Source organism: Rhipicephalus microplus, chromosome 1 (genome assembly GCF_043290135.1).
Source record: "Rhipicephalus microplus isolate Deutch F79 chromosome 1, USDA_Rmic, whole genome shotgun sequence".
NCBI classification, from domain to species: domain Eukaryota; kingdom Metazoa; phylum Arthropoda; class Arachnida; order Ixodida; family Ixodidae; genus Rhipicephalus; species Rhipicephalus microplus.
In genome coordinates this window covers 52886281-52906209 of record NC_134700.1, presented here as the reverse complement: position 1 = coordinate 52906209, position 19929 = coordinate 52886281, and the positions used below count along the sequence as shown (strand labels likewise).

The following is a 19929-nucleotide window of genomic DNA, read 5'->3' as shown; positions in this document are numbered from 1 at the left end:
AGGTCCCCCTCTGCAAGAAGCTGCTGTAGTCGGACGTGTTCCGAAGGCATGAATCGATCCAGGACCTTGGTTTTAAGGTGCTGATATGCCGTAGTGTCCGAGGGGTTGGAGAGGACGTCGGAGAGCTCGCTGGCAACGTCAGGAGGAAGGACGGAGGCTACGTGGTAGTAGCGTGTCGTTTCCGAGGCGATGCGGTACAGGGAGAATTGCGCCTCGAACTGATGAAACCAAGCTTGCGGGTCCTGTGGCCAGAAAGATGGGAGACACAGTTGCACGGCCGAGACGTCCTGCAGACGTGAGGCTTGTTCGGTTGAGGGTGCATTCGAGTCAGTCATTGTCTTCGTCCGAGGTCACCACTTGTAGGCTTATGCCACAGGAGCGAAAGAAAGACACGCCTGAACGATAACCGATGCCAGCCCCGGAACGTGAGCCGTGGCTTCACGTGCCATGGCCTAGCGCCTTCATTATTTTCTTCTGTCGCCATCGCGCGCTCTCCGGTTTGCGCGCCGCCCGAACGAGGGCGCTACAAGTAAAAGCCTCGATCGGTTGGAAAGGTATCTGGATGGTAGAGAAGATGGCTCTTCATGGCTCTGGCAGAGCTCAAAAACAGGAAAGTATACTGGTTACAAACTACGACTACGACAAGGACTACAACGAAGGACGAACGGGTGCCTCTTCAAGGAGCTTCGCCCCTAAAAGGTTGAGTGGAAACATTGACTGGTTGAAAAGGTATCCGGCTTGTAGAGAATATGGCTCTTTACAGCAATGGCAGAGCTCACAAACGGGTAAGTGTACTGGTTACACACTACGACTAGGACTAGGACTACTACGACAAATGAACTGGTGCCACTTTAAGGAGCTTCGCCCCTTAAAGGTTGACTAAAAACCTCGATCGGTTGAAAAGGTTTCCAGCTGGTAGAGAAGATGGCTTTTTACGGCTCTGGCAGAGCTCAAAAATGGGTAAGGATACTCGTTACACACTACGACTACGACTAGGACTACTACGAGGAACGAGCGGGTGCCACTTTAAGGAGCTTCGCCCCTAAAAGGTTGAGTGGAAACATCGATCGGTTGAAAAGGTATCCGGCTTGCAGAGAAGATGGCTCTTTACGGCTCTGGCCGGGCTCACAAACGGGTAAGTATACTGGTTACACACTACGACTACGACTAGGACTACTACGAGGAACGAACGGGTGCCGCTTTAAGGAACTTCGCCCCTAAAACGTTGAGCGGAAACATGAATCGGTTCAAAAGGTATCCGGCTGGTATACAGGTTGGCTCTTTACGACACTGGCAGGGCTCACGAACGGGTAAGTATACTGGTCACACACTACGACTACGACTAGGACTACTACGATGAACGAACGGGTGCCGCTCTAAGGAGCTTCGCCCCTTAAAAGTTGAGTGGAAACATCGATCGGTGTAAAAGGTATGCGGCTGGTAGAGAAGATGGCTCTTTACGGCGCTAGCAGGGCTCACAAACGGGTAAGTATACTAGGTGCACACTACGACTACGACTAGGACTACTACAATGAACGAACGGGTGCCGCTTTAAGGAGCTTCGCCCTTAAAAGTTTGAGTGGAAACCACGATCGTTGCAAAAAGTATCCGGCTAGTAGAGAAGATAGCTCTTTGCGGCACTGGCAGAGCTGACAAACGGGTAAGTATACTGGTTATACAATACGACTACGACAAGGACTACTACGAAGGACGAACGGGTGCCTCTTTAAGAAGCTTCGCCCGTAAAGGTTGAGTGGAAACATCGATGAGTTGAAAAGTATCCGACTGGTAGAGATCATGGCTCTTTGTGGCTCTGGCAGGGCTCAGAAACGGGTAAGAGTACTGGTTACACACCACAACTACGACTAGGACTACTACGAGGAACGAGCGGGTTCCGCTTTAAGGAGCTTCGCCCCTAAAAGGTTTAGTGGAAACATCGATCGGTTGAAAGGCATCCGGCTTGTAGAGAAGATGGCTCTTTACAGCTTTAGCAGGGCTCACAAACGGGTAAGTATACTGGTTACACAATCCGACTACGACAAGGACTGCTACGAAGGACGAACGGGTGCCTCTGTAGGAAGCTTCGCCCCTAAAAGGTTGAGTGGAAACATCGATCGGTTGAAAAGTATCCGACTGGTAGAGATCATGGCTCTTTACCGCTCTGGCAGGGCTAACAAACGGGTAAGTATACTGATTACACACTACGACTACGACTTGGACTATTACGACGAACGAGCGGGTGCCTCTTCAAGGAGCTTCGCCCCTAAAAGGTTGAGTGGAAACATCGATTGGTTGAAAAGGTATCCGGCTTGTAGAGAAGATGACTCTTTACGGCTCTAGCAGGGCTCACAAACGGGTAAGTATACTGGTTACACACTTTGACTACGACTAGGACAATTACGACAAACGAACGGGTGCCGCTTTAAGGAGCTTCGCCCCTAAAAGTTTGAGTAGAAGCCTCGATCGGTTGAAAAGGTATCTGGCTTGTAGAGAAGATGGCTCTTCCCCGCTCTGGCAGAGCTCAAAAACGAGTGAGTATACTGGTTACACACTACGACTACGACAAGGACTACTACGAAGGACGAACGGGTGCCTCTTCAAGGAGCTTCGCCCCCTGAAAGGTTGAGTGGAAACATCGATCGGTTGAAAAGGTATCCGGCTTTTAGAGAACATGGCTCTTTACAGCACTGGCAGAGCTCACAAACGGTTAAGTGTACTGGTTACACACTGCCACTAGGACTAGGACTACTACGACGAACGAACTGGTGCCAGTTTAAGGAGCTTCGCCCCAAAAGGCTGACTGGAAACGTCGATCGGCTGAAAAGGTATCCGGCTGGTAAAGATGGCTCCTCACGGCTCTGGCAGAGCTCAAAAACGGGTAAGTATACTGGTTACACGCTACGACTACGACAAGAACTACTACGAAGGACGAACGGGTGCCTCTTCAGGGAGCTTCACCCCTAAAAGGTTGAGTGGAAACATCGATCGGTTGGAAAGGTATCTGGCTTGTAGAGAAGGTGGCTCTTTACGGCACTGGCAGGGCTCACAAACGGGTAAGTATACTGGTACACACTACGACTAGGACTACTACGATGATTGAACGGGTGCCACTTTAAGGAGCTTCGTCCCTAAAGTGTGAGTGGAAATCTTGATCGGTTGGAAAAGGTATCCGGCTGGTAGAGAAGATGGCTCTTACGGCGCTGGCAGGGCTCACAAACGGATAAGTATACTCATTACACACTACGCCTACGACTAGGACTACTACGAGGAACGAGCGGGTGCCGCATTAAGGAGCTTCGCCCCTAAAAGGTTGAGTGAAAACATCGATCGGTTGAAAAGGTATCCGGCTGGTAGAGAAGATGGCTCTTTACGGCTCTGGCAGGGCTCACAAACGGGTAAGTATACTGGTTACACACTATGACTATGACTGGGCTTACATAGGTTTTATAAGTGAGTCCCCAAGATTCAATACAGTAGTCGAAAAGACTATGAAGGAAAAAAATTAGAGAGCAGATTGTGTAGGAAGTGCAAACAATTGGCAAGCCTTAAGGATAACACAAATACCATAAGCGGTTTTTTATTAACTCATTATGATGGTTGAAGTTTAAGTAACAAGCAAGTTCTACACCGAGAATTGTGCATTTTTCAGACGGAAATATTTCATGGTTATTAACATACACCGGAAGCACGTTATCTTGGTTTTCTTACCTTAAGCTGAAAATAACAAATTTTGTCTGATAAGGAATAATAACAAGCTTGTTGTTAAGGCACCCATTGTGCACGCTCTGAAGATCGCTGCTTAGCCGGGAGGTTAGGGCACTAATAGAGTCGTGAGCACTAAATATGGTGGTTTCGTCTGCGTAAAGTCAGGATTCTGTGTGAGGGTATAAACAGTCTGCCAGGTCATTTATCTAAATGAGAAACAGAAGAGGACCTAATGTTGGTATTTTTGGGACCCGTATACTGGTTGTTTTTGAGCCTGAGAGTACGCCTGAAATGGAAACATCTTTTGTACAATTCAGTAAATAACTAGAAATGAAATCTCGTGGTGGACCACTAATACCATAGGAAGAGAGATTGTTTAAAAGAATAGCATGATCGATAGAGGTTTGACTTAACTCAATGAAGAGTAATCCAAGGATTTTTCTGTCTTTAATTGTGTTTCTAATATTTTCAGTAAGAGCAACTAGCGCTAGTGTAGGGAACTATGCGAACGACGACGAAGCAGCATGAAACGGCAAGCCACAGCGTTGGTGCACGCGCGCGACCCTAGCTTGCGTTTGTTTTGTATTTTCGGCCTGTCGGCGTTCCTCGCTCTTCTGGCATCCCTCGGCCTTCCAGTAGGTCTGTACTTCAATAAACTGCGTGACATCTGGTGGAGGTGTGTGGACTCCCGTACAAACCTGGAACTTCGCTCCCGTACGCTTCCCCCTCTACGTCACACGAACATGTCCACCGAGATGCCTCTCTAGGTGGGACCTTCGACCGTCCATGTCACTTGCGGTGCCGTGTATCCTCAACGAGACCCTCCTATCTTCACGGGCTCCACTGAGTCGGACGTCGAAGATTGGTTGGCGAGGTACGACAAAGTCGGCGCAAGTAACAAATGGGACGACCCAAGTAAGCTGGGCTACGTCACATTCTACCTTGCGGACACCGCGCAACTGTGGTTTAATAACCACGCAGCTGACATTACTACGTGGTCTGCATTCAAGACGGCTATTACGGACGTCTTTGGACGACCTGCGGCACGGAAGCTTCAAGCCGAGCACCGTTTACGTCACCGTGCGCAGCAACCAGGCGAGACCTACACGGGCTACATTGAAGATGTGTTGCATCTATGCAACCGCATCAACTCTACCATGCCTGAGGAAGAAAAAATCCGGCACATATTGAAAGGCATTGACGACGGCGCCTTTCAGATGTTGCTCGCGAGAAATCCCCCCACAATCGCTGTCCTCGTATCCCTCTGTCAAAGCTTCGATGAATTGCGTAGGCAGCACGCAATTGCTCGTCAAGCCCTCACGACGCCAGACACGCTCGCAAGCTTGCACCTAGCTGCCCATCCTACCGATCAGCAGCCGCTGCTTTCGACAATCAAGGACTTCGTCCGCGAAGAGGTAGCGTGCCAGCTGTCACTGCTGCCACTGACACATGAGCCCACGCAAGCTTTGGCACCGGACCTCCAACACGTCATTCGGACCCAAGTCGCTGAAGCCCTTCCGCCGCTGCATCAGCAACCACCAGTCACTACGCCTCTCACGTACGCCGCCGTCGCTGCTCGTCCTACGCAACAGCGTATGCCATATTCTCAACCTGCCACGCCACCCTATGTCGTGCCTACAACCCCAATTGCTGCGCCGTATCCCTACGCGAGATCTTCAGCTCCATTTTACCGTCGCTCAGACGCTTGGAGGACGCCGGATAATAGGCCCATCTGTTTCGCCTGTGGTATCGCTGGACACGTCGCCCGCCACTGTCGCCGAGATCCCCCTCCAGTCGACATCGTGGGCAGGCCAATGGCGTCGTCGTCTAGGACGCCATCAAGGTACACCACTGACGGTCCTCGACCCTACGCAAACCATCGCTCACCATCGCCCCGACGACGCTCCCTGTCACCTATGCGTCGCCGACCTGTTACGGAAGAGGGAAACTGATCGCTGCAGCTCCGAAGGCAACAGCTGCATACAATTCGAACTGCTTAAGGCCTCCATCTTTCTCGCCGCAAAACGTTATTGACGTCATTGTTGAGGGGACCACCGCACAAGCGCTAATCGACACAGGGGCCGCCGTTTCCATAATCTGTTAGACCTTATGCCGCAAGTTGAAAAAGGTGACGACGCCTCTTTCGGGCCTGATGCTCCACACGGCCAACTCGCAGTGTATAGAACTTACAGCTGTGTGCACTGCACGTGTCGTTATCCAAGGTGAACTTTATGCCATTGAATTTTTAGTGCTGGCATCATGCTCCCACGAAGTCGTTCTTGGATGGGACTTTCTTTCGCGTCATCGGGCCATCATAGATTGCTCACGTGCAGAAGTTGCCCTTACACCACTGCCAACCTCTTGTTTGGTGGATTGTCTTCCTGAACCTTACAAACTTGTCGTTGTTGCAGACACGGAAATAGCACCGAGAACATCCACCCTTGTAGCCCTGACCTGTACGGCCGCTCCTGCCGGAACTGTTTTGTTCACCCCGTCTGACGTATTTACCCGCCACCGTAGCCTACACCTGCCCTTTGCCGTACTCACCATGGAATCCGGTGCTACCGCCATGCTCGTCGCGAACTCGCTATCGTCGCCAGTTACCTTACTTCGCGGAGAATGTTTGGGTAACATACAAGACGTTGACCTCTTGCACCCTTTAGAGTTCGCCGAACACGCACCTCACCTCGAGCTCAATGCTATGACGCCACCTGTGGCCACACTGCCCACGCCAGACTCATTCCAGCCCTCTGTTGCTGCTGAGCTATCACCGACACAAAGAAGGGAACTCTTGTCCCTTCTTCGAGAGTTCCGTTCTGCCTTCGATTGCGCTCAACCATCTTTGGGTCGCACAGCGAACATCACGCACCACATTGACACCGGTACTCATGCTCCCTTACGCCAACGACCATATCGAGTTTCAGCGGAAGAGCGCCGTATTATCAACGAACAAGTCGACGTTATGCTCAAGCGTGGTGTCATCCAGCCATCGCAGAGCCCTTGGTCGTCGCCTGTTGTACTTGTGCGCAAAAAGAATGGGTCTGTCCGATTCTGTGTCGACTACCGCCGGCTGAATAAGATAACTCGGAAGGATGTGTACCCGTTGCCACGCATCGACGACGCTCTCGATTGCTTGCAAGGGGCAGAATATTTCTCCTCTTTAGATTTACGCTCAGGATATTGGCAAGTTCCGATGGCTGATCCTGACCGATCGAAGACTGCATTTGTAACACCTGATGGGCTGTATGAGTTTAACGTCATGCCGTTTGGACTCTGCAACGCCCCAGCTACCTTCGAACGGATGATGGACACCATCCTTCGCGGCTACAAGTGGAACACGTGCCTTTGCTACCTAGACGACATCGTCGTTTTTTCTCGCGACTTTTCAACTCACCTTGTTCGTCTTCGTGCTATTCTCACGTGTCTCACCTCTGCTGGCCTTCAACTTAACATCAAGAAGTGCCATTTTGCCGCACGTCAGCTCACTATACTGGGTCACATCGTCTGCAAAGAGGGTGTTCTCCCGGATCCGGCGAAACTCCGCGCCGTGGCCGACTATCCGAAGCCCAATTCCATCAAGACGCTTCGAAGTTTTATCGGCCTGTGCTCATACTTTCATCGATTTGTGCGCAACTTCTCTTCCATCATCGCGCCTCTTACCAACCTGTTGACAACTTCCAAAGGCACTTCTGCTTGGTCAAAAGAGTGCGACGAATCCTTCACCGCGCTTCGGCGGTTATTACTATCACCTCCAATACTACGTCATTTTGACCCTGATGCGCCCACGGAGATGCACACCGACGCCAGTGGTGTCGGTCTTGGTGCTGTATTGGCTCAACGAAAACCAGGGTACCAAGAATACGTTGTCGCTTACGCGAGTCGAACCCTCAAGAAAGCCGAGTGTAATTATTCCGTCACGGAAAAAGTGCCTCGCAATTGTCTGGGCTTTGACGAAGTTCCGCCCATACTTTTATGGCCGCCCTTTCGAAGTCGTCACGGACCACCACGCTCTATGCTGGCTATCATCGCTCAAAGACCCGTCGGGGCGCCTTGGTCGTTGGGCGCTTCGCCTACAGGAATACGACATTTGTGTTGTATACCGATCCGGCCGCAAGCACTCCGACGCTGATGCACTATCCCGCTCGCCGCTACCAGCTGACCCAACCCCCTCGTCACCTTCTTCAGGTGTCATAACACCAATCGACTTCACAGACATGGCATCGGAACAACGCAAAGATGTGTGGATCTCCGAACTCCTCGCCTTTCTGACTGATCCGTTAGCTAATTTGGTCTCAAGAACTATCCGCCGTCAAGCCACACATTTCGCTATTCGAGACGACCTACTCTATCGGCGGAATTACACGTCTGAAGGTCGTAAGTGGCTGTTAGTGATACCCAACCACATGCGCTCGGAAATCTGTACTGCTTTCCACAACAACCCGCAAAGCGCTCACGCTGGCGCTCTCAAAACGTACAACCGTTTACGTCAGCGGTACTACTGGCGCGGCATGTACACATTTGTCCGCAAGTACGTACGTGCTTGTACTGCATGCCAGCGACGTAAAGTCCCACCTCAACGCCCTGCCGGCACACTTCAGCCTCTGCCTTGTCCAGCGCGTCCGTTTGACCGCGTCGGTATCGACTTATACGGACCACTTCCCACGTCGTCTTCTGGAAATGGGTGGATAATTGTCGGCGTGGACCACCTCACGCGTTACGCGGAGACGGCAGCACTACCCGCAGCAACCGCGAGGGAAGTTGCGTTTTTCATTCTGCGCAACTTTGTTCTTCCCCATGGTGCTCCCCGCGAACTTCTGAGCGACCGGGGGCGTGTTTTCTTGTCTGACGCCATTCAAGCGTTGCTCGCTCAGTGCAACATGGTTCATCGCATGACGACAGCATATCACCAGCAGACGAATGGCCTCACAGAACGATTTAATCGCACTCTCGGTGATATGTTGACGATGTACACAGCTTCAGACCAGACCAATTGGGACACTGTCCTTCCATTCGTCACGTATGCGTATAACACCGCTACGCACGCGACAACAGGGTTCTCCCTTTTCTTTCTGTTGTACGGACGCGAACGATCGTGCACGCTGGACACTATCCTGCCATACACGCCCGACTCCTCTGAGTACACTGCAATTTCTGATGTTGCCAGGTACGCAGAAGATTGCAGACGATTGGCCCGTTCACTGACAACCGAGGACCAAGGCCACCAGAAGCTACGGCATGACACCGACCGACATCTCTCTACTTTCGCGACTGGGTCTCTCGTTTGGCTCTGGATTCCACCGAGCACTCCTGGCCTTTCGTCGGAATTACTGGCACGATACCACGGGCCCTACCGTATTCTCGCCCGTACGTCACCAGTCAATTATGAGATTGAGCCTTTGACACAGTCTCATGACTTAGGCCGTCGTGGCCGAGAAATTGTGCATGTGAGTCGCCTGAAGCCGTATTACGACCCCGCTATAGTGACTACACCTTAAGTCGCCAGGTTGGCTACGCTATTCACCGGGGGCCAATGTAGGGAACTATGCGAACGACGACGAAGCAGCATGAAACGGCAAGCCACAGCGTTGGTGCACGCGCGCGACCCGAGCTTGCGTTTGTTTTGTATTTTCGGCCTGTCGGCGTTCCTCGCTCTTCTGGCGTCCCTCGGCCTTCCAGTAGGTCTGTACTTCAATAAACTGCGTGACACTAGATTTGTGAAAAGCCCTTGACGAAACCCAAATTGATGGGGCGACAAGAGCTGAAATTTTTTGAGGTATTTTATAAGAAGGACGGAGTATAATTTTTCAACAAACTCACTGAAAAAAGAAATTATACTGATGGGCCTATAATTGTTTAGGACTGTCTTATTAACTTTGTTATGAGCAGGCACTATTTTGCTTTTTTTTAGTTCGGAATTAAAAATAGAGTTTTAAAGTTTAAGTTAACGATATGGGCGAAAATAGGGGCGATGACATCAACAATGTCCTTCAGGTATCTGGCAGATAAGTTGTCAAGTCTAGCGCTAGTTCTTTTCAGACTTAGAATAGTGTTCCGAACTTCAGCTGGGCGGGTTGAAAAAAGATAAAAAGATTGCAATGGACGCCGTTAGTCGTTCAGACATGATTGGCCGGATTTCGCGCTGATACTAGAAAAGTACTGGCTGAAAGCATTATCAATGGCATCGCAAGTTTCCGACATGACATATTTCAGTGATACAAGCTGAAACTTTATTTTTATTTAAAAATGAGTCAACTATACGCCACTGCTTTCCCGTATTCTTACCAGCTAGTATTATCAAATTTTCATAGCAATTTCATAGTAATTTTGACCATGTAGTTGGCGAAAAGATGGTAGGCAGTAACGTGTATGTCTTGAATGCTCAGAATATTGACAATTGCGTTGAATAGGGCCGATTGAAATTGACGACCGCGGTTGGTGGTGCTCACATAACGGCATCAAAGTGAGTACCTCCAGTTTGCTCAAGGCACAATGGTTGCACGTGATCACCAAATAGCAGCACAGTGAATCATCAGGTGCAAGAGTGCCAATGTACGATTCGGCTTCCCCCAAACGCTTTCTAAAAAAGATTTTGATTTATTTTATGACAACATACGCCATTTTGTGTTTCCCAAATTAGTGTTAAGCTGGCTGGCGTGCTCTAACTAATGGGTGTGCAGACGTTTTAAGAAAACTAACTAGTTACGCAGTTATGCAGGGACAGATTTATCATCGATGTCACATATGATAGGAAGCGATAGCTAAAGATTGAACTAAAGGACGGAAAATATTCAGCTTGAGCCTTGAGAACTCTGTTTCTTTAGGTGCCATAGCGTTTCCTTGACCACTTTTGTTCTCACGTAAGAGCGCTCAACAAAGGTGATGCCTAGTCTTGTGATCTTGTAGTTGTCCCCTAGAAGAAGAGTAAGAGACATCACTCAGTGAAGCGCCCCCTTGCGCATGCGAGCCTTTGGCTTACCATAGAGCTCCCGAATCAGGGGCAGCGACACGTTCCGTGGGAAGCCTGCAGAAAAGAAGTCGTTTAACATAAAAAGATAGCAATAGCGCTAAGTACAATACCGAAATTCAATGTGAAAAATCCGGCAAATACCACACGTTCTTGGAGTTGGTGGAGAATCAGTAGGCCAATAATGGCATAATGCACTCCCTCCTCCGCCTATCTTTTTTTTGCATTTATTGGTACATCGTTGCTGGGCCCATACCAATACATTTTTCAGAGTGCAGGGAGCAGCAGGTGTGTGAAGAAGGCCTTGACTAGATATAAAGATAAACAAAGTTTATTGAGGTTCCGATGGAATCCACCCTGTTTCATAGGTCGAGGATTGTGGCTGCTCCTAAGTAAGGCTGGGGACAATTAGTCTCACCGCCCGGTTGTGGGCTTTCTGGACAGGCTTGACTTGTTCTAGAAGCGCCGGGCTCTTGATCATGTCAAAATGTTGAAAGCGCATAGATTGGTTAGAAAATGACGGGACAATATAGGAAAATATAGGCAAAGAGCGCTGACTCCCAAATAGCTCTATGTCTAGAAGGCATGTATACAAGACAAGGGGGAGCGTGAAAAGCGGCGCTGTTTTGCATCTGATGTCTCTCTCTTTCCTAATTGTTTTATACTCGTTCTATGAGCTGTTAACATTTTGAAATGAGCCCCCACCAGCTTGCCCGAGCGTTAGACCTTTCAAAGTTTTCATCATGAAATGGGGGTCATTTTCCAAGAACTCTTTATGCTTAGCCTATAGGGAGGAGTACCTCAAGAATTAGTGGCTAAAATTTTTGCAATTTTGACATTCCGAACAAAGCACTGAAACTTCGGAGTAATTAGTGCTAATGAAGAGGCTGGAATATGCCACTGTCAGAGAAAAACGCTTACATAAACGTCTCCCCCGACCACCACCTGGCAACGGAATTCGTCGTTGGCTCACCAGGCACGTCGACTACCTTGATGCCCTAACGTTATCCTGTGGTCTGACGTACAGTCGACACCGCCAGTGGGGCACAGATTCCAGTAATGTGCTATGATGGCATGCATATCTCCAGCACTGCTTGTCTCCTCATTCTGTCGCGTTGAGCGATGATGTGGCATAGGTTGTGGAATCATAGAAGATATTTAGTAATGTATAGTTTCATGTCTGTGAAAACTGACAGTGAAAACTGCTACGACAAGCACTGTTGCCTGGATATGATGCCCGTAACGAGTATTTTTTGTGCAGGTTGTGCAAACTTGGGCGACGGTCGCTTCATTGAACGCACACGCGGGGTGCGGCCTGCCAACTTGCGCAGAATTGCACGGGCACTGCTGTGGAAAGAAAATTGACAGTTGGTGCCACTATTTGAAGGTTGGGCGCTAATAGTACGGGACAGCCCCTGCCGTGAAATCCGGCACGAATCATATGCGGATGGCATCTCTGTGTAATTTGGAAAGGTCTCGCTTTTCACGTGCAAGCTTTATGTGCACACGCGCTAGTGCAAATGCATCAAGATTGTTGTCATTCTGGGTGCCGCTGTGCAGTACGAATCAAAGAAAGAACCTATCAATTCAATATCAAGAGTTCTCGTGCAACAAAGAGCGCCGTAGAAAACATCGCGGAAATACTTTGCTCGACAGAGAAGAAAGATAAATGAAGCCCTTCGGGGCCAAATGACAGGTTTTGGTGTAGTCACTGAAGTTTACCGATAACGACAATTGGAAGTAAATGAAGCTGAAGATATTGCATCCAACAGCTCTTTCCACTGCCTTCCCTAACTACCCGGAACACATCCGAAAAAAGGACGAAAAAATAGCGAAAACAACGACGAATCACTTGTAGCCGTGTTTTTGACGCAGCGGAAAGAGCAATGGTTGACTGTCAGGAATTGCAGAATATAAGAAGAAGTGTACTTGTCTAATTTTCTTTAAAGAAAGATGAGCTACAAGAACTCGTTATCGAGGCGACGACAGAAATGCACCCGGAAATGTTTTGCTGGTTAATAAAATATTGTAACGCGGACTGAAAGAGCGAGGAAGAAGAAGAGATCAGACGCTCTCGAGCAATGGTGATTCAGGGATGCGCAGGGATACGTTACTTATGATATACAAACTTTACGTACGCCCAATTCTGGAGTTTGGCTGCGTTCTGTTTTCTGGAAGTGCTGAGTACAAATTAAGACCACTTATATTGCTAGAACGGCAAGCTCTGCGGCTGTGTCTCGGGCTACCTAGGTGTGTATCGAATAGCGTGCTTTATTTGGAAGCTAGAATCATTCCACTTGATGCTAGATTTCGACAGCTTACTGTGCAAACATTTTAAAACTTTACGATGCACCCCTCTTCTGTTCTCAGACAGTTTTCATCAAACATCCAGTTTCTTTCTTTCAGCGCCCGTGGTCTCGTTATCAAAGACCCCAAGTCATTTTCGTCGAGTCTCTGTTATCAAATCTTCACGTTTCCCTCCGGCATTTAACTCCCCAAACCCAATGCTCGGTGCCAGTTGACTTAATTTTCGATGATTTTTTTCCAAAAAATGCCAAGTTACTTCGAAAGCATGTTCTGGAGGGCCTCCTTCAAGACCATCTAAGTCATTTTCCTAAATACGTAGTAATTTCGACGGACGCAACGCAAAATCTTCAGAAGGCTGGAGTAGGTATTTTTTCTCATCAGCCTAGTTGGTCTTTTGCGCTCCGATTGCCGGACTTCACACCAATTTATCTCGCAGAATTCCTGGCTATTACATTGGCTCTTTGAAAACTAAATTATCAGCAATCAAAAGATATTATTATTTCGGATGCTTTGTCTGTATGTACACATCTAACGTCCGCAAAGAAGTCTCCTCTTCTCAGGATATTTTGGTCTCTCGTACCGCATAGCCTATCAGAAGTTCGGTATATTTGTGTCCCCGGGCATGCTGGAATTGAATTGAATTGAATTGAATTGTTTATTTTTTCAACATAATACATGTCGAGGGATGGTATGGCTAAAGGCAGAATTAACTGCCTGACAATGGCCCTACCACCCAAGCACTGTCCAACAGGGTTGTGGCTATCAGTAAGAAATTATACATTAGAAAGCGGAAGCTCAGCACGGAAAAAAAGAAACATGACATAGCGCTACTTGCAAGGGACGACGACATACATATAGGAATAGTAGAATTGAGTTCTTTAATGTAACAGGTCTTAAGCCACATGTTGTTAGAGGTCTACTCATACTATGAAGGGCACGCAAGACAGCAAATATAATTTAACAACACGCTTAAACAGGGATTTTGATGAAACTTCATACACATTGCTAAGTAATTGTGGATGCTGGTTTAGGAAACTAGGGATCATGTATTTTAGCTGTTTAGTACCGTATTTTGTTCTGCAAAACGGAACTTCGAGGTGGCTGTGTCGCAAAATATATGGATTGCGGTTAGTCAAGTACATGTGTGTAAACATAGATTCATTTTGACGCATTTTTCTGTGTATGTATGTAGCAAGTTTGAGGGAGTATAGCTGATCCACTTTTAATATCTCATTTTTTAAAAAAAACGGTGCTGTATGGTCAAGATAAGCAAGGTTTTCTATGTGTCGAACAGCTTGTTTTTGGAGGAGTGTCAGCCTGATTAAGTTTGTTTTGCTTGTAGTACCCCAGACTAAGAGGCAGTAGTATAGTTGAGAATGTATGAGTGTATAGTACAGCTGACGTTTTAGCCAAGTCGGAACCAGATGCCGGATATTGTAAAACACTCGATTGGACCTGGAAATGCTAGTATGTAATTTGTTTACGTGATGAGTCCAGCTCAAATGTTCTTCGAACAATACTCCCAGAAACTTAAATACAGATACCCGTTCAATAGCGGAAGCATCAAAACGAAGAGAAATGTCAGTGACATCGGGTTTATTCTTAGGTTTAAAAACAATGAATTTCGTTTTAGTAACATTTAACTGGAGCTGGTTGAGGGACAACCAAATCAGCAGCTGGTGCAACCAATTGTTTGTTACTATTGCCAAGTCAGCTAAATTATGACCAGAGAAAAATAAACTGGTATCATCGGCGTAGAGAACCATTTTAGGCGTAAGTGGTATATTCACAATGTCGTTGATATAAATTATAAAAAATAGAGGACCCAAGATGGACCCCTGAGGTACGCCGCACATTATTTGCTTCATCTCTGAGCTTATGTTATTAAGACTTACAAATTGAAATCTATCTGAAAAATAACTCTTTATCAGTTCTAAGGTAACGCCTCTAATTCCATATTCGGGAAGTTTTTGAAACAAAATGTGATGCTTTATAGAGTCGAAAGCTTTCCTGAAGTCAAGAAAAACTCCAACAGTAAATAACCTGTTTTCAAAATTTTCAATTATTTCTTCTTTAACACTCAGCAGTGCCTCCTCGGTTGATTTATTCTTGCGAAAGCCGAATTGATTGTCAACAAGTGCCCGCTTTTCATCCAAGAATTGGGTTAACCTAAACTTTACAACTAATTCTAATACTTTAGAAAAAAGAGGTAGCACAGATATGGGCCTGTAGTTATTCAGATCATTCAAGGATCCACCTTTATGCAAGACTACAACTTTGGCTATTTTTAACTAGCAGGAAAGATCCCGGTAGATAGCGCGCTATTACATATATGACAAAGCGGGGCACATAGTATATCAGCAACATGAATAATTGGTCTCGCTTTGATTTCATCATATCCGGCTGCGCTATCTGTTTTCAAAGATTTGATTAATTTACAAATTTCATCTGCAGTGCACGGAGACAGAAATATGGAGTTGGTACTGTGAGATGATATATATCCACATAGATCATTTGTAAGATTGTTAGTACCAGGATTATTTGCAATACCAGCATGCAAAAAGTGATCATTAAATTTGTTCACCAGTGGAGTACTGGTATATTCCACATCATCAAACATAAGTGTGCTAGGGATCATAATATTTGAGCTGCCTTTGAGTTTACGAATTGTAGCCCATATTTTTTTGGGGTCACCTGATATCGACGCAAACACATCTTGGTAATATTGAGTGCGAGCTTTCCGAAGATCCGAATTGAGCTTGTTCCTGAGCTTTTTATATTCCCGAAGAATTGTTTCGTCTTTTACACGAATGAAAGTGTCAAATAATCTGTCCCTCATTCTAATTCTATGGTATAACTCACGAGTAACCCATGGTTTTCTAGATTTTCGATTACCTTTAACTGAATGTAGTGGAAAAGCAGAGTCATACGAGTGCTTAACTTTCTGCAAAAATAAATTGTAGGATAAATTCGGATCTTTCTCGTTGTATACATCTGTCCAATCAATATTTTCGACCAATGACCTAAATGCATTCAGTGCCCCATTATTAAAATTTCTTCTAAAAAATGGAGCACTGCGTGCATGACAGTTTTTACTTTTGGGGCGCGGAACGAAAACAAAGATTGGCAGATGATCACTAATATCGAAAGTGAGAATTCCTGAAAATACATCAGCGCTATCATGATTTGTTATGCACAAGTCAATTAAGCTTTCTGTAACTGGTGTTATTCTAGTGGCCCGGTTTATAGTGTTAGAACAATGAAATGACTCTATGACATCTTTAAAACGTTGTGTTTGAGAATTGGATAATAATAAATTTATATTAAAATCACCAATCAGAACAACCGACAGACCTGTCATGGTAGCGTACTCAAGAATCTTGCTAACAGACAAACTAAATTCATGAAAATCACCAGAAGGGGGGCGATAGATAGCCGCAATCACGGTACTACAACATTTGACAGCAATTGACTCATAGTCATCGTTAACAGCTGAAAATTCAGCGAGAACAAAGTAGTTCAGGTTATTTCTGATATAAAGTGAACAACCGCCTCCTCGACGACCCTTCCTGTAGACACTTTCACACTTGTATCCATCAAGAAAATTGACATCAGAAACCGACGAAAACCACGTCTCTGTAAATGCCAGAATGTCAAATTTATGGTCTAGTGCCTCCAGAGCTGTTTCTAATTCCATGACCTTACCACTCAAGCTTCTGCTATTTACATGAAAAATAGACAAATGATCACTCGGCTTTAAAGAATGACTCCGCAAGGTAGAATTGAAAATAGAGCTGTTATAATAGCTTATGCTAGATGATTCTTTCATCATAGAAAAAAAGAAAAAAAAGTACGCGAACACAGAAAGACACGTCACAAACTGATCAGTAGCTTATTGTATCTTATCTAAGTCGGTTTGACATTCAATGCGGATCGCTCGCTCGCCCTGTGCCTTACGCACAAACATCTTTCCTTCTTTCTGCCAAACAAACTGATAGTGCTTTTCTTGCGCCCTAGCCCTCATTAGCCACAAAAGCTTCCTGTTTTCTGCCGTCAGATTATCCAAGAAATAGACATCCGATTTTGAAGACTTCAAATAGCCTTTCTTTGCCATCCATTCATTCCGTGTAGCGCACGATACAAAGCGAACGAGCACCGCTGGTTCTTTACCTGGCTTGGGCGGAAGCCTGTGCAAGCCGTCAATATTAGCTGGCGTGAGCTCGGCAAGGTTTAACTGTTTCGCCAGGTTATTCAGTTTACCGAGCAACTGTTCGCCTTGGCTATGGGGGATACCATGAATTTCCAAATTTTGACGGCGGCTATATTGCTCTAAGTAGTTGAGATGCTGTCGCAGCTTCTGAATTTCCAGAGGGTCATTGGCTGCTTCAGCCTTTTCAACTCTTTTCTTTAGAGTAGCTATTTCACATGATTGCTTCCTCATCTCGATGAGTACATCGTCATACTGCTCTGACAAGTGTTTAACAGATTGTTCCATATTTTGGACTGTGTCCTTCAGTTGCATTAGTTGATCTATTCTGCTTTTAATGGTGGGTATCTCCGACAACTTGCGATTTATTTCAGCCAGTATTTTTCCAGTGTCAGATGTCTGCTGCAGCTGCAACTTCCCGCTGCCGGCGTTCGCACGTGCAGCCAGAATAACACATGCTTGACATTTCCATGCTTTTTTTACTGCCTCGTCGCCTGTCTTAAAAGCAGACTTTGTTACTCCTGAGCATGGTCCAATGTGATAACCGTAGCTACATTCGGAGCACATTGGGCAACTACCGGGATCGGGAAGTGCCTCTTTGCACACTAAACACAAGGCAGAAGCTGCCATTCTCAGTACACACCCGAAATGTACAACACTTCAATCACGCAGCTCCCACAAGCAAAGCAAAACGACGACAAAACGAAAAAGCGATTTTGTGGTGGTGGTAGGCGGCACAACAGAGAAGAAATGTTAAGGCTTTGTAACTAACCTGCAAGATAGAAGAAATCAGTCTCCCGAGCGTCCGCCCGCCACCACCACCGCTGAACAAATGCGATGGTATCTGATGCGCTTCGTTCTTTTACACAGTTCGATGACGTCACGAAGATTGCGAGGCCCACGTAGTGTCAGCACTGTCAAAGTTCCAGAGCTGTCAAATCCGAAGAACTTGGAAACCCTGAGTTGCCTCTCCTCAGAGATGAAAAACGATGTTTCCAGGTTGGCCTGTTCCTTTTGGGACAGCTCGGGGTCTGCACGAAGCGTGGGAGGTCCGTGTGGTTTCACAGTTCGATGACGTCACGAAGATTGCGAGGCCCACGTAGTGTCAGCACTGTCAAAGTTCCAGAGCTGTCAAATCCGAAGAACTTGGAAACCCTGAGTTGCCTCTCCTCAGAGATGAAAAACGATGTTTCCAGGTTGGCCTGTTCCTTTTGGGACAGCTCGGGGTCTGCACGAAGCGTGGGAGGTCCGTGTGGTTTCCTGCAAGATAGAAGAAATCAGTCTCCCGAGCGTCCGCCCGCCACCACCACCGCTGAACAAATGCGATGGTATCTGATGCGCTTCGTTCTTTTACACAGTTCGATGACGTCACGAAGATTGCGAGGCCCACGTAGTGTCAGCACTGTCAAAGTTCCAGAGCTGTCAAATCCGAAGAACTTGGAAACCCTGAGTTGCCTCTCCTCAGAGATGAAAAACGATGTTTCCAGGTTGGCCTGTTCCTTTTGGGACAGCTCGGGGTCTGCACGAAGCGTGGGAGGTCCGTGTGGTTTCACAGTTCGATGACGTCACGAAGATTGCGAGGCCCACGTAGTGTCAGCACTGTCAAAGTTCCAGAGCTGTCAAATCCGAAGAACTTGGAAACCCTGAGTTGCCTCTCCTCAGAGATGAAAAACGATGTTTCCAGGTTGGCCTGTTCCTTTTGGGACAGCTCGGGGTCTGCACGAAGCGTGGGAGGTCCGTGTGGTTTCCTGCAAGATAGAAGAAATCAGTCTCCCGAGCGTCCGCCCGCCACCACCACCGCTGAACAAATTGAACTAAATGAAATTGCTGATTCGCTCGCTTCGGCATCTTTAAATTTCTTGGTGGTGCTAGTAGCTCCACAGTTCCCTTTTATTACTGCCGAACGATTCAAACGCCTGTTAATGTTAAAAATGAAGGAAGCGTCGCTTCTACAATCTGAAGAATTTCGGCACTTGCAATTCACATGGAACACCGCAAAATGCCTTTCCCGTCAATGCGAGGTGACCCTCACAAGCTTTCGCTGTAGAGTTCCTCTGTTAAATTTTTATCTCAACAAATCAGGATTTTCATTAACTAACCTATGTGTAGTTTGCAATGAACCGGAAACAATAGATCACTTTCTTCTCACATGCCGCCGCTTCGCCTCACTGCGCCGAATAATTCTTGAAAGACCGATTGGTATGCTCGGATTCCCAGTCAACACATCCACCCTATTATCGTTTGGAGCCAGTCAGTTGGGTGTGGGCCACAGTGCTATTCTGTCAGCGCTACATAAATTCATTCAGGCAACCGGAAGGATACGCTGCTAGTGGTACTGCCAGATATATCCAATTCTTTCTTCCCCTTCCTTATTCTTGTTAATTTGTTTTATATATTCTGGTTTATCGTATTCTTCTGCTATTTTTTCACGTTTTTTCAAAGGGACATTATTATTGTTTCTATCTAATTTCTCTTTATTTTTTTTAGCAAGCGTTATAAAAAATGATCTATCAAGAGGTACAGTGTGGCCAATCCCCCATGTGGGTATGAGCCAAAATCTCCTAGGAGACAATACAAGACAAGACAATGGTGATTCGGCAGTGACGGTAGAGCGCTGACATTTTTTCAGTGTAAATAAACCCATCACATCCATAACAGCTTTGGTGGAGCGGTTCTGGGTGACTTGCCATCCTGGACTCCGCAGCAGAATTTCTTCGAAGAAGCAGACGCTTACCTGGCCTACCCC

The 19929-nt window shown here is 46.8% G+C and overlaps 1 protein-coding gene across 7 annotated transcripts in view; it reads right to left on the bottom strand.

Annotated features, from left to right (window-relative positions):
• Positions 1-3552: 3552 nt before the first annotated feature.
• LOC119177780 (putative thiopurine S-methyltransferase) overlaps positions 3553-19929 on the bottom strand; it is a 428663-nt gene continuing 412286 nt past the window's right edge. For all 7 annotated transcript variants that reach the window (XM_075868630.1, XM_075868279.1, XM_075868504.1 and 4 more), the window contains 2 exons: positions 10682-10726; positions 3553-10615 (listed from right to left, as the gene is read on the bottom strand). In XM_075868630.1, coding sequence (XP_075724745.1) covers positions 10573-10615; positions 10682-10726 — 88 coding nt within the window. In that variant the 3' untranslated portion in view covers positions 3553-10572. The remainder of the gene's footprint in view (positions 10616-10681; positions 10727-19929) is intronic.